The sequence below is a fragment of the Drosophila teissieri genome, unplaced genomic scaffold (genome assembly GCF_016746235.2).
Source record: "Drosophila teissieri strain GT53w unplaced genomic scaffold, Prin_Dtei_1.1 Segkk118_quiver_pilon_scaf, whole genome shotgun sequence".
In the NCBI taxonomy this organism is placed as follows: domain Eukaryota; kingdom Metazoa; phylum Arthropoda; class Insecta; order Diptera; family Drosophilidae; genus Drosophila; species Drosophila teissieri.
In genome coordinates this window covers 2,098,286-2,113,192 of record NW_025224987.1, presented here as the reverse complement: position 1 = coordinate 2,113,192, position 14,907 = coordinate 2,098,286, and the positions used below count along the sequence as shown (strand labels likewise).

General features: G+C 41.0%; 1 protein-coding gene across 1 annotated transcript; it reads left to right on the top strand.

Moving 5' to 3' along the window:
- Positions 1-7,824: 7,824 nt before the first annotated feature.
- Positions 7,825-13,774, top strand: LOC122625513 (eukaryotic translation initiation factor 3 subunit I-like). Its single transcript, XM_043805607.1, has 5 exons — positions 7,825-7,848; positions 8,114-8,295; positions 8,379-8,532; positions 13,305-13,486; positions 13,570-13,774. The coding sequence occupies exons 1-5, from the start codon at positions 7,825-7,827 to the stop codon at positions 13,772-13,774; spliced, it is 747 nt and encodes a 248-aa protein (XP_043661542.1).
- The last annotated feature ends 1,133 nt before the right edge of the window (positions 13,775-14,907 follow it).

Below are 14,907 nucleotides of genomic sequence, written 5' to 3'. Positions count from 1 at the left end.
GTGCCGTTCGTTTCGCGAGTGAATCTTTTGTGATATGTGCATTATTTTAATAAATTAATTCAATCTGTTCTCTTTCTGTCTTTGCGTTTTGTTTACTCTCTTTTTCGTGCGTTGTCCGTAGTGCTGTTTGGTGTTGTTTTTGTACTTAACTGCACGGTGCACCCGCTCTCTCGCTCTCCCACACAAAATCTTAAAGTGCACACTGCGCTCTTGCGGTACATTTTCTGATTTTGTCTTTTGGTACAGTGGTCAAAACCCAATTAAACATGGAAACCAATGTTGTCTGCTTCCATAACAAATGCCGTCAGGTAATAAAGCCTGATCAGTCAAAAATGACCTGTTGGCTATGTGATAGAATGGAGCACACTAAGTGCGCTGCTTTTAACGGCCGAACAAGTGATGACCTAGCTAAAGGCCCTAATCTAAAATACTGTTGTGATACTTGCCTAGGAGTTGCGAATGAAATGCAACTCTTTATGCGCCAAACTAAAGGTGGCTTGAAAGGACTGATCAGCAGTTTTGGCGTGGCTAGAGATAGTTTTCGTCGAGCTGATGATCTTCTTTCTGCGCTTGATTCACAATTTAATAGCCTCAAACTATTAGAAGAATCTCCAAAGCGCAAGAAAGCCGCTGGTGGTAGGCTGCCTAAGGGGTTTGCCCCGCAAACTTCGGCGAGTGATCAACAAGACTCCACAGCTGATCAGTTGTCGATCGCAGCAAACCCTCAAATGTTGCTTAGATCGGCAGCTAAAAAAGATTCGGTGCAATCCGATCAATCGGTTGTGGAGGGAGTCCAGCCTGGGATTGCTACAGATTCCGCTATGTCCGCACTGGTTTTTTAACCGGTGATTCCACCCGTCCCGAATTGTTTACCACCACAAAGGAATATTGAGTCCGGACTACCGGCACAAGTTGGCACTTCAGAAATACAACCTGCTGTGCCAAAACCCCTCTCGGTGGTTCCACTAAAGAAACAAATTTTTGTTTCACGGCTTTCCCCTGATCAAACATCATCTGATGTACTGTCTTATATACAAGACAAAACAAAAGCCGACAACATAAAAGTGGAAAAATTTAACTTTTCTTATGCTAGGGACATCTCATCTTTCAAGATAACTGTCCCAAATGAGCTATTCTCAACCATATGTTCTGGTGATTTTTGGCCGGAAAGTATGATTGTGAAAGAGTTTGAAGCTAAGATTAAAAATAGGATAAAAAGGCCCGTGGGAATGAAACTTCCCACAAGTGGCCAGATCACTGCCCCATCCTCCTCTACTACTTCTACTTCTTTATCTTCAAAAAACTAAAATCTAGTCTCACTATCTGTTATCAAAATGTAAGAGGCTTGTGTAGTAAGCTAACTAATTTGTATTCTAATAGTCTTTCCTTTGCATCCCATGTTATTGTGCTTACAGAGACTTGGTTAAAACCGGAGATACTTAACTCCGAAGTTCTCCCAGGTATGTACACAGTATACAGGCATGATCGTCCCTCCAGGCGGGGAGGTGTAGTCCTAATTGCTGTTGGGTCTACCCTCACGTCAGAGGAGGTACTTTTTGACGAGTTCCGTAACATAGAATTCTTATGCGTAAAGCTGTCATTTTCTGATAGCTATGTTTATATTACGTGCTCGTACATTCCGCCGTCTTCTGAATTTCCTGAATATATTAACCATTTGTCCGCTATCCAATCCGTTACAAACAGACTGTCCGATAGGGACCAACTAGTTGTCCTAGGTGACTTTAATATACCAGGCACTAAGTGGTCCACAGAGGAACAGTCAAATATTCTCCTGCCTATAGCACAGCATGACTTTATTGACGGCTTGCTTGACATATCGTTGTCGCAAGTTAATTATATTCGAAATTCTCTTTGTCGTTTATTGGATCTATGTTTTGTTTCAAGTCCTGAAAGTGTGTTTCTGACTAGAGTAGCACCTCTTAGTCAACCAGAAGATCCATACCATCCAACTTTCGAGGTGACAATTGACTCAGGTACCGTAATAAAAGAGAGGCCAGAAAAGTCAACCAAACGAATTCATTGTTTTCGTAAGGCAAACTTTCAGAGGTTAAATCTTTTTATACCCGTTACTCGTAGAGTAAAAGGGTATACTAGATTCGTTGAAAAGTATGTAACAGGCAGAAGGAAGCGTTTCCGACCATATAAAGTATATATATTCTTGATCAGGATCAATAGCCGAGTCGATCTGGCCATGTCCGTCTGTCCGTCCGTCCGTCTGTCCGTCCGTCTGTCCGTCTGTCCGTATGAACGTCGAGATCTCAGGAACTACAAAAGGTAGAAAGTTGAGATTAAGCATACTGACTCCTGAGACATAGACGCAGCGCAAGTTTGTCGATTCATGTTGCCACGCCCACTCTAACGCCCACAAACCGCGCAAAACTGCCACGCCCACACTTTTGAAAAATGTTTTGATATTTTTTCATTTTTGTATAAGTCTTCTAAATTTCTATCGATTTGCCAAAAAACTTTTTGCCACGCCCACTCTAGCGCCCACAAACCGCCAAAAACTGTCAGTGCTGAAGACTCCTTCGCACTTTTACTAGCTGAGTAACGGGTATCAGATAGTCGGGGAACTCGACTATAGCGTTCTCTCTTGTTATATCTGGCTTTAATTGGTCCGATCTATATTCTTGCAACATAATGGCCGATGCCGTAGATATTTTTTATACTGCAATTAAATAATTTTTCAACTCTTGTGTTCCGATGTACTATCCGTCTACTTCTAACAAACCTCCTTGGTTTAATAAAGAGTTGACACACCTAAGAAATGTTAAGTCCAGACTTTATATAAAATTTAAAAATACCGGTTCTCAATCTATATTTTCTAAATATGTAAGTGCTCGGTTAAATTTTACCTTGCTTAATGCTCAGTGTTATAAGAATTATTTAAACCGTTGTAAGTTCCAGTTCGCACAGGATCCCAAACAGTTTTATAATTTCGTTAACACTAAGTGCAAAACAACTAGTTACCCTTCCTCGCTATTTTTTGAAAATACTTCGGTAACATCGGATCAGGCAATAGCCGATCTATTTGCCAAGTTTTTTCAAACCACATATTCTACGTTACCTCATTCCGAACGACCTTACTCTTACGCGGTATCAAAGTCAAATTTAATATTCTGTCCCACTTTAAACGAAAGCTCACTGCTTTATGATCTTCAGCGAGTTAAGCCTGTCTATTCGCCAGGTCCCGACGGAATTCCTGGCTGTGTGCTTAGATTCTGTGCGGAAGCCTTGTGCAAACCTCTACTAAAACTGTTTAACTTATCTCTAGAATCTACACAGTTCCCCCAAATATGGAAGGAGTCCTTTGTGATCCCTCTCTATAAAAAAGGTAGCAAATCGGATGCAAGCAATTACAGAGGAATCTCCAAATTGTCTGCTATCCCTAAGCTTTTTGAAAACGTTATCACTCCTCATTTGCAGCACCTTTGTAGGTCAATTATTTCACCATGTCAGCATGGTTTCATGAAACGCAGATCAACAACTACTAACCTTCTGGAGCTAACCTCCTTCGTAGTACAGGGTTTCAAAAATAATCTTCAAACAGATGTCATTTACACGGATTTTAGTAAAGCATTCGACTCTGTTAATCATTCACTTTTGATAAAAAAACTTGATTTATTAGGTTTCCCTGTTGATCTCCTAAATTGGATTCTAAGTTATCTGAATGGCAGGACGCAACGGGTCCTCTTTAAAAATTCTCTTTCTTGTATTCTCCGAGTCACATCCGGTGTCCCACAAGGGAGCCACCTAGGTCCTCTCCTTTTTACCTTATTTATTAACGACCTTCCCTTAATAATAAATCATTCGCGTGTACTAATGTACGCTGATGATGTAAAATTATGCTTGCAATATAAGGACATTTCTCGCCATTTGGACTTACAATCCGATCTAGATTGCTTTCAAACATGGTGCCGTGATAACGTATTAAACTTAAATGGCTCTAAGTGTAAAGTTATGACCTTTTGTCGTGCCAACTCAATGCACGCAACTTACACTTTAAGTGGGTGCTCTTTGGACAGAATAACACATGTTGATGATCTTGGTGTTCTTCTGGACCCTAAACTTAAATTTTTAGACCATATTTCGTCTATTGTCAATAAGGCCAGGGGTGTGCTTGGTTTTATAAAACGGTGGTCTAAGGAATTTGATGATCCTTACATGACCAAAACTTTATTTATTTCTCTAGTCCGTCCGATCCTCGAGTATGGATCACCTGTTTGGAGTCCACAATATGAAGTTTACTCGGACCGCATTGAATCGGTTCAAAAGAACTTTTTACTTTTTGCCTTACGGCGCCGTAATAGGGATGCAAACCGTAGATTACCTCCTTATTCGAGTAGATTAATGTTAATTAACTTACCCTCCTTAGCTAACCGTAGAACGATGCTTGGAACAGTCTTTATTTTTAACCTTATTCGTGGTGAAGTGGATAGTCCCGACTTGGTTAGTCGGCTAAACTTCACTGTTCCAAGCAGATTTACTAGAAATTACGTACCTTTAATTTTAAATCATTGTAGATCTAACTATGAGCTGCATGATCCCTACAGAGTATTATGTTCTGACTATAATAGATTCTATCCTATTATCTCTAATTCTGACTCTCTGCCGTTTCTAAAGCGATCCATACTAACATACTTAACGAATTCTTAGATATTACTACTAGCATACATATATTTCCTCGTCCTTTACTGTCTTCTATATCGCGTCTATCTTCCCGCGATTCGAGCCGTACGATACACGGCAGCGCCCCTCGGTCGGTTGGGCGGGAGGTGTGGCCGTGGGACTCGCACGTAAGAAAAAAAAAAAAAAAAAAAAAACCGCACCGCTAAATGAGTTACCATTATATCTGCGCTCCTATCCTCTTTGGACTCAACCTTATCGAACGACCACGCTACTTGGCCTAATACGTTGGAAGCGTGAGCCACCCTCAAATTATATTTACGTTAATTACAAATAAACGGCGATCGGAACTTAGTTGCTTGATATTATAACAAGGACACGCATTCTTGATTTAAGGAATTATTTTAAAACCGATTTTTCTAAGGACAAAACAAAAGACTTACGATTTTAAAGGGAAGATAAACAAAAGTGATCTCAAAGTCATGCCTCTATTCTGAACCATTTATGCGCATTCTCAGTTGCAGAAGTTGGGGACTTTAAAATAGACTAAATGGTAAAAGAATTATTATGCGTACGCTAACTTTACTTAAGTCCAATATTCTATATATAGTCAAACTAATCAGGACATTAAAAGATGGAATTTATGCCTATTTTTCGTTGAAACTAATGACAATATTCCTTGAAAAATATGACAAATCCCACCGTTGGGAGCCAATTCTGTTACGTAGGTGAAATCGTGCCTGTGTCCTGGGTAGGGACTCAGGCCAAGGGAGGGGCATCCGATTACCGTTCGTCATTCAGCAGTCCTCACTGCCCCATAAGCTGTAGCTTGATGGTAAAACGATCGGGCAATGTTTCAGCTACGTTCCCTCCCCTTCATGCGTCCGCATGCCTGATGGATCATCGCGGGCCGCGCAATACGATCCCCTTTTGTCAAGGTTGTCCGTCAAACGTTAAGTCATCGTTTTTGACCTACTCCACTTCTCGCGTCAGCACCCCTTCTGGAAATGTTTACCTACTCATTTTGTTGTAGTTAAAATAATAGAATAATTTTTATTGAGTAATAAATTGTTGGTTAGTGCCATGTGTAATGTGTAATACAAAAATTAAAGGCTAGCATACAAAGATTATAAGAAGTTGACTAAAATTGTTTTTAGCGGGGAGTATCGAATTCATCACCAGGCAACGGTGCGCACGTCAACAAAAATTGTTGGCTATTCACGACTACAAACGTCGCTCTGAGGGCTTTTGTTTTTGCATAACTTTTTCTATCAATGAAATACATTGCTTGAAATAGGCTAACAATAAAATATGTTTCTCTATATCTGACACCCTTTGGTTACCACTGTTACAAAAATATACTTATATTTACCAATTGTGTGAAAATATAATAAGCACGAGAATATATTCATATATAAAAATATAGAGAAACTCGTTCCGTCAAACTTACCCCACTTTAATCCGAAGCGATGAGATATCGACGCGTTGGATTATGGGTGTTGCTATATATATAGTGATGGAGTTATACATATACATTCGTGCACCAATAATTTGTAACCGAACAATATGAAAATATACACAAACAAATGGAAAAAAAAATACACTAAGTAAAGGTCGTCTTTCTTTAGATATATGAATGAGTGAATGAGTTGTTTTTCTGCGGCACGCTTCGGCTGCTATCCGACTATCAGATTACTTGGATTATGCATTTGTTTCGAAAGTAAACGCTGTTACTTTGACTTTGCTGATATCCACATTAACACAAAAATGCACCGGTTCACTTATTCTTTGTTTATTTGTTTTGCCGTTTGCGTTTCAATTATGCACGTATTGGGGTTGTGGGATACTGGATACGATTCTTTTCAGGGTATGGTAATGGTCCCGACTCCGCTGTATAGATCTTTTGTACATTTTTACTAGATTCAATAGTGCCAGCAATATTAATAAAGCGGCGATGAACTCCACGGTATGCTGCACACCTGCTATTTCCTCTTTGTGGTCGACGACCTTCACCGTGTTGATCACATTGGCGGTGTTGTCGGAGACTTTAGACTCCTTGCTGCCCATCTTGAGACTTCTATAAAATTATGGTTTTTCTTCAAGCGTGTTCCTTGTATTGGTATTGGATCCTTCCAGAATACGTCCTATTATTTTAACGGATATTCGCCCGGGTATTGACTTACGGGTATTCACCTGGTATTGACCTACGGGTATTCACCCGGGTATTGACTTACGGGTATTAACCCGGGTATTGACTATTTTATCGGTGGGCCACGGACTTTTTATACCGGCATAGAACTTTTCTGATCTATCGGTGTTCTATGCCAAGTGTTCCCACCTAGGAGTCATATTTCTAAATTTCCCCTATTTTGGGAGTCAATACCCTTGGTGAACTGTGCCCGTAACTGGAGTAGGTTTTTATACCCCTTACTCGTAGAGTAAAAGGGTATACTAGATTCGTTGAAAAGTATGTAACAGGCAGAAGGAAGCGTTTCCGACCATATAAAGTATATATATTCTTGATCAGGATCAATAGCCGAGTCGATCTGGCCATGTCCGTCCGTCTGTCCGTCCGTCTGTCCGTCCGTCTGTCCGTCCGTATGAACGTCGAGATCTCAGGAACTACAAAAGCTACAAAGTTGAGATTCAGCATGCAGACTCCAGAGACATAGAAGCAGCGCAAGTTTTTCGATTCATGTTGCCACGCCCACTCTAACGCCCACAAACCGCCTAAAACTGCCACGCCCACACTTTTGAAAAATGTTTCGATATTTTTTCATTTTTGTGTCAGTCTCCTTAATTTCTATCGGTTTGCCAAAAAAATATTTGCCACGCCCACCCTAACGCCTACAAACCGCCAAAAGCTGCCACGCCCACACTTTTAAAAAATGTTTTGATATTTTTTCATTTTTGTATTAGTCTTGTAAAATTCTATCGATTTGCCAAAAAACTTTTTGCCACGCCCACTTTAACGCCCACAAACCGCAAAAACAGTGAGTGTTGTGTGTCCTGCGCACTTTCACCATCTGAGTAACGGGTATCAGATAGTCGGGGAACTCGACTATAGCGTTCTCTCTTGTTTGTTCTGTGACCTATTGCGGTCGCTGAACTGGTCATCGGACACTCGTTTTTTGTCGACTTTCATTTTCTTTGTCGCAATCCGTCTGACTCAAAGCGATGATAGTACCCCTTTCCCTGTACGTAACAGGCTCAATGTGATCGATGCGTTTACGCATGGAATAACATCGCAAAAGAAAATCGTACGGCATTTATTTTAAGTGATTTTCTTTCCCTGTTCTCATCAGGCGCCCATAAACGTGTGGCTTCGACACACCATACTCTGCTGACTGCGAAAGCCGGGCTATTATGTAAAGATATATGTTATCGGTTGTGATCTGTTTTTTTTCTTCAAGAATGCCTCTGCTACTCTTCAAATACAACTCGTACTAGCACCGGTATCTAGTAGTGCCACGATAATGGCAACATTGCCATCTGGGACATCCGCAAGGGCCAGAAGGTGGTTGACTCTGGCACGGATCACAGCGCTGGTATCAACGACATGCAGTTGAGCAAGGATGGCACCATGTTTGTCACCGCCTCCAAGGACACCACCGCCAAATTGTTCGATTCTCAGTCTCTTATATGCCTGTAGACCTACAATACGGAGCTACCTGTTTACTCGGCGGCCATCAGCCCAATCTTGGATCATGTCGTGCTGGGCGGCGGTCAAGATGCCATGCCAAGGCTGGAAAGTTCGACTCGCGTTTCTTCCATCTAATATACGAGGAGGAGTTCGCCCGACTCAATGGCCATTTCGGACCCATCAACAGTTTGGCCTTCCATCCGGACGGCAAGAGTTATGCCTCGGGCGGAGAAGATGGTTTCGTGCGTGTCCAGTCATTCGATAGTAACTACTTTGAGAACATCTTCAAGTAGTTTGCATCTAGTAGTGGTTAGTACGTTCAGTGCCGGTGAACTGGACCTAACCACTTCACCGGCGACATGTTCGTTTGCTTAGGGAACTTTCACATAACAGATCAACAACTACTAACCTTCTGGAGCTAACCTCCTTCGTAGTACAGGGTTTCAAAAATAATCTTCAAACAGATGTCATTTACACGGATTTTAGTAAAGCATTCGACTCTGTTAATCATTCACTTTTGATAAAAAAACTTGATTTATTAGGTTTCCCTGTTGATCTCCTAAATTGGATTCTAAGTTATCTGAATGGCAGGACGCAACGGGTCCTCTTTAAAAATTCTCTTTCTTGTATTCTCCGAGTCACATCCGGTGTCCCACAAGGGAGCCACCTAGGTCCTCTCCTTTTTACCTTATTTATTAACGACCTTCCCTTAATAATAAATCATTCGCGTGTACTAATGTACGCTGATGATGTAAAATTATGCTTGCAATATAAGGACATTTCTCGCCATTTGGACTTACAATCCGATCTAGATTGCTTTCAAACATGGTGCCGTGATAACGTATTAAACTTAAATGGCTCTAAGTGTAAAGTTATGACCTTTTGTCGTGCCAACTCAATGCACGCAACTTACACTTTAAGTGGGTGCTCTTTGGACAGAATAACACATGTTGATGATCTTGGTGTTCTTCTGGACCCTAAACTTAAATTTTTAGACCATATTTCGTCTATTGTCAATAAGGCCAGGGGTGTGCTTGGTTTTATAAAACGGTGGTCTAAGGAATTTGATGATCCTTACATGACCAAAACTTTATTTATTTCTCTAGTCCGTCCGATCCTCGAGTATGGATCACCTGTTTGGAGTCCACAATATGAAGTTTACTCGGACCGCATTGAATCGGTTCAAAAGAACTTTTTACTTTTTGCCTTACGGCGCCTTAATAGGGATGCAAACCGTAGATTACCTCCTTATTCGAGTAGATTAATGTTAATTAACTTACCCTCCTTAGCTAACCGTAGAACGATGCTTGGAACAGTCTTTATTTTTAACCTTATTCGTGGTGAAGTGGATAGTCCCGACTTGGTTAGTCGGCTAAACTTCACTGTTCCAAGCAGATTTACTAGAAATTACGTACCTTTAATTTTAAATCATTGTAGATCTAACTATGAGTTGCATGATCCCTACAGAGTATTATGTTCTGACTATAATAGATTCTATCCTATTATCTCTAATTCTGACTCTCTGTCGTTTCTAAAGCGATCCATACTAACATACTTAACGAATTCTTAGATATTACTACTAGCATACATATATTTCCTCGTCCTTTACTGTCTTCTATATCGCGTCTATCTTCCCGCGATTCGAGCCGTACGATACACGGCAGCGCCCCTCGGTCGGTTGGGCGGGAGGTGTGGCCGTGGGACTCGCACGTAAGCAAAAAAAAAAAACCGCACCGCACTGCTAAATGAGTTACCATTATATCTGCGCTCCTATCCTCTTTGGACTCAACCTTATCGAACGACCACGCTACTTGGCCTAATACGTTGGAAGCGTGAGCCACCCTCAAATTATATTTACGTTAATTACAAATAAACGGCGATCGGAACTTAGTTGCTTGATATTATAACAAGGACACGCATTCTTGATTTAAGGAATTATTTTAAAACCGATTTTTCTAAGGACAAAACAAAAGACTTACGATTTTAAAGGGAAGATAAACAAAAGTGATCTCAAAGTCATGCCTCTATTCTGAACCATTTATGCGCATTCTCAGTTGCAGAAGTTGGGGACTTTAAAATAGACTAAATGGTAAAAGAATTATTATGCGTACGCTAACTTTACTTAAGTTCAATATTCTATATATAGTCAAACTAATCAGGACATTAAAAGATGGAATTTATGCCTATTTTTCGGTGAACCTAATGACAATATTCCTTGAAAATTATGACAAATCCCACCGTTGGGAGCCAATTCTGTTACGTAGGTGAAATCGTGCCTGTGTCCTGGGTAGGGACTCAGGCCAAGGGAGGGGCATCCGATTACCGTTCGTCATTCAGCAGTCCTCACTGCCCCATAAGCTGTAGCTTGATGGTAAAACGATCGGGCAATGTTTCAGCTACGTTCCCTCCCCTTCATGCGTCCGCATGCCTGATGGATCATCGCGGGCCGCGCAATACGATCCCCTTTTGTCAAGGTTGTCCGTCAAACGTTAAGTCATCGTTTTTGACCTACTCCACTTCTCGCGTCAGCACCCCTTCTGGAAATGTTTACCTACTCATTTTGTTGTAGTTAAAATAATAGAATAATTTTTATTGAGTAATAAATTGTTGGTTAGTGCCATGTGTAATGTGTAATACAAAAATTAAAGGCTAGCATACAAAGATTATAAGAAGTTGACTAAAATTGTTTTTAGCGGGGAGTATCGAATTCATCACCAGGCAACGGTGCGCACGTCAACAAAAATTGTTGGCTATTCACGACTACAAACGTCGCTCTGAGGGCTTTTGTTTTTGCATAACTTTTTCTATCAATGAAATACATTGCTTGAAATAGGCTAACAATAAAATATTTTTCTCTATATCTGACACCCTTTGGTTACCACTGTTACAAAAATATACTTATATTTACCAATTGTGTGAAAATATAATAAGCACGAGAATATATTCATATATAAAAATATAGAGAAACTCGTTCCGTCAAACTTACCCCACTTTAATCCGAAGCGATGAGATATCGACGCGTTGGATTATGGGTGTTGCTATATATATAGTGATGGAGTTATACATATACATTCGTGCACCAATAATTTGTAACCGAACAATATGAAAATATACACAAACAAATGGAAAAAAAAATACACTAAGTAAAGGTCGTCTTTCTTTAGATATATGAATGAGTGAATGAGTTGTTTTTCTGCGGCACGCTTCGGCTGCTATCCGACTATCAGATTACTTGGATTATGCATTTGTTTCGAAAGTAAACGCTGTTACTTTGACTTTGCTGATATCCACATTAACACAAAAATGCACCGGTTCACTTATTCTTTGTTTATTTGTTTTGCCGTTTGCGTTTCAATTATGCACGTATTGGGGTTGTGGGATACTGGATACGATTCTTTTCAGGGTATGGTAATGGTCCCGACTCCGCTGTATAGATCTTTTGTACATTTTTACTAGATTCAATAGTGCCAGCAATATTAATAAAGCGGCGATGAACTCCACGGTATGCTGCACACCTGCTATTTCCTCTTTGTGGTCGACGACCTTCACCGTGTTGATCACATTGGCGGTGTTGTCGGAGACTTTAGACTCCTTGCTGCCCATCTTGAGACTTCTATAAAATTATGGTTTTTCTTCAAGCGTGTTCCTTGTATTGGTATTGGATCCTTCCAGAATACGTCCTATTATTTTAACGGATATTCGCCCGGGTATTGACTTACGGGTATTCACCTGGTATTGACCTACGGGTATTCACCCGGGTATTGACTTACGGGTATTAACCCGGGTATTGACTATTTTATCGGTGGGCCACGGACTTTTTATACCGGCATAGAACTTTTCTGATCTATCGGTGTTCTATGCCAAGTGTTCCCACCTAGGAGTCATATTTCTAAATTTCCCCTATTTTGGGAGTCAATACCCTTGGTGAACTGTGCCCGTAACTGGAGTAGGTTTTTATACCCCTTACTCGTAGAGTAAAAGGGTATACTAGATTCGTTGAAAAGTATGTAACAGGCAGAAGGAAGCGTTTCCGACCATATAAAGTATATATATTCTTGATCAGGATCAATAGCCGAGTCGATCTGGCCATGTCCGTCCGTCTGTCCGTCCGTCTGTCCGTCCGTCTGTCCGTCCGTCTGTCCGTCCGTATGAACGTCGAGATCTCAGGAACTACAAAAGCTACAAAGTTGAGATTCAGCATGCAGACTCCAGAGACATAGAAGCAGCGCAAGTTTTTCGATTCATGTTGCCACGCCCACTCTAACGCCCACAAACCGCCTAAAACTGCCACGCCCACACTTTTGAAAAATGTTTCGATATTTTTTCATTTTTGTGTCAGTCTCCTTAATTTCTATCGGTTTGCCAAAAAAATATTTGCCACGCCCACCCTAACGCCTACAAACCGCCAAAAGCTGCCACGCCCACACTTTTAAAAAATGTTTTGATATTTTTTCATTTTTGTATTAGTCTTGTAAAATTCTATCGATTTGCCAAAAAACTTTTTGCCACGCCCACTTTAACGCCCACAAACCGCAAAAACAGTGAGTGTTGTGTGTCCTGCGCACTTTCACCATCTGAGTAACGGGTATCAGATAGTCGGGGAACTCGACTATAGCGTTCTCTCTTGTTTGTTCTGTGACCTATTGCGGTCGCTGAACTGGTCATCGGACACTCGTTTTTTGTCGACTTTCATTTTCTTTGTCGCAATCCGTCTGACTCAAAGAGATGATAGTACCCCTTTCCCTGTACGTAACAGGCTCAATGTGATCGATGCGTTTACGCATGGAATAACATCGCAAAAGAAAATCGTACGGCATTTATTTTAAGTGATTTTCTTTCCCTGTTCTCATCAGGCGCCCATAAACGTGTGGCTTCGACACACCATACTCTGCTGACTGCGAAAGCCGGGCTATTATGTAAAGATATATGTTATCGGTTGTGATCTGTTTTTTTTCTTCAAGAATGCCTCTGCTACTCTTCAAATACAACTCGTACTAGCACCGGTATCTAGTAGAGCCACGATAATGGCAACATTGCCATCTGGGACATCCGCAAGGGCCAGAAGGTGGTTGACTCTGGCACGGATCACAGCGCTGGTATCAACGACATGCAGTTGAGCAAGGATGGCACCATGTTTGTCACCGCCTCCAAGGACACCACCGCCAAATTGTTCGATTCTCAGTCTCTTATATGCCTGTAGACCTACAATACGGAGCTACCTGTTTACTCGGCGGCCATCAGCCCAATCTTGGATCATGTCGTGCTGGGCGGCGGTCAAGATGCCATGCCAAGGCTGGAAAGTTCGACTCGCGTTTCTTCCATCTAATATACGAGGAGGAGTTCGCCCGACTCAATGGCCATTTCGGACCCATCAACAGTTTGGCCTTCCATCCGGACGGCAAGAGTTATGCCTCGGGCGGAGAAGATGGTTTCGTGCGTGTCCAGTCATTCGATAGTAACTACTTTGAGAACATCTTCAAGTAGTTTGCATCTAGTAGTGGTTAGTACGTTCAGTGCCGGTGAACTGGACCTAACCACTTCACCGGCGACATGTTCGTTTGCTTAGGGAACTTTCACATAACAGATCAACAACTACTAACCTTCTGGAGCTAACCTCCTTCGTAGTACAGGGTTTCAAAAATAATCTTCAAACAGATGTCATTTACACGGATTTTAGTAAAGCATTCGACTCTGTTAATCATTCACTTTTGATAAAAAAACTTGATTTATTAGGTTTCCCTGTTGATCTCCTAAATTGGATTCTAAGTTATCTGAATGGCAGGACGCAACGGGTCCTCTTTAAAAATTCTCTTTCTTGTATTCTCCGAGTCACATCCGGTGTCCCACAAGGGAGCCACCTAGGTCCTCTCCTTTTTACCTTATTTATTAACGACCTTCCCTTAATAATAAATCATTCGCGTGTACTAATGTACGCTGATGATGTAAAATTATGCTTGCAATATAAGGACATTTCTCGCCATTTGGACTTACAATCCGATCTAGATTGCTTTCAAACATGGTGCCGTGATAACGTATTAAACTTAAATGGCTCTAAGTGTAAAGTTATGACCTTTTGTCGTGCCAACTCAATGCACGCAACTTACACTTTAAGTGGGTGCTCTTTGGACAGAATAACACATGTTGATGATCTTGTTCTTCTGGACCCTAAACTTAAATTTTCAGACCATATTTCGTCTATTGTCAATAAGGCCAGGGGAGTGCTTGGTTTTATAAAACGGTGGTCAAAGGAATTTGATGATCCTTACATGACCAAAACCTTATTTATTTCTCTAGTTCGTCCGATCCTCGAGTATGGATCACCTGTTTGGAGTCCACAATATGAAGTTTACTCGGACCGCATTGAATCGGTTCAAAAGAACTTCTTACTTTTTGCCTTACGGCGCCTTAACTGGAATGCAAACCGTAGATTACCTCCTTATTCGAGTAGATTAATGTTAATTAACTTACCCTCCTTAGCCAACCGTAGAACGATGCTTGGAACAGTCTTTATTTTTAACCTTATTCGTGGTGAAGTGGATAGTCCCGACTTGGTTAGTCGGCAAAACTTCACTGTTCCAAGCAGATTTACTAGAAATTACGTACCTTTAATTTTAAAT

What these genes read in the sequence shown, in the direction of transcription:
- LOC122625513 (XM_043805607.1), top strand. Translation starts at nt 7,825, where the DNA reads ATGATAGTACCCCTTTCCCTGTAC. An exon ending in TCTCAGTCTCTTATATGCCT is followed by an intron (nt 8,296 to 8,378) that starts GTAGACCTACAA and finishes GCGGCGGTCAAG; the next exon opens with ATGCCATGCCAAGGCTGGAA. An exon ending in CGGGCGGAGAAGATGGTTTC is followed by an intron (nt 8,533 to 13,304) that starts GTGCGTGTCCAG and finishes GGTATCTAGTAG; the next exon opens with AGCCACGATAATGGCAACAT.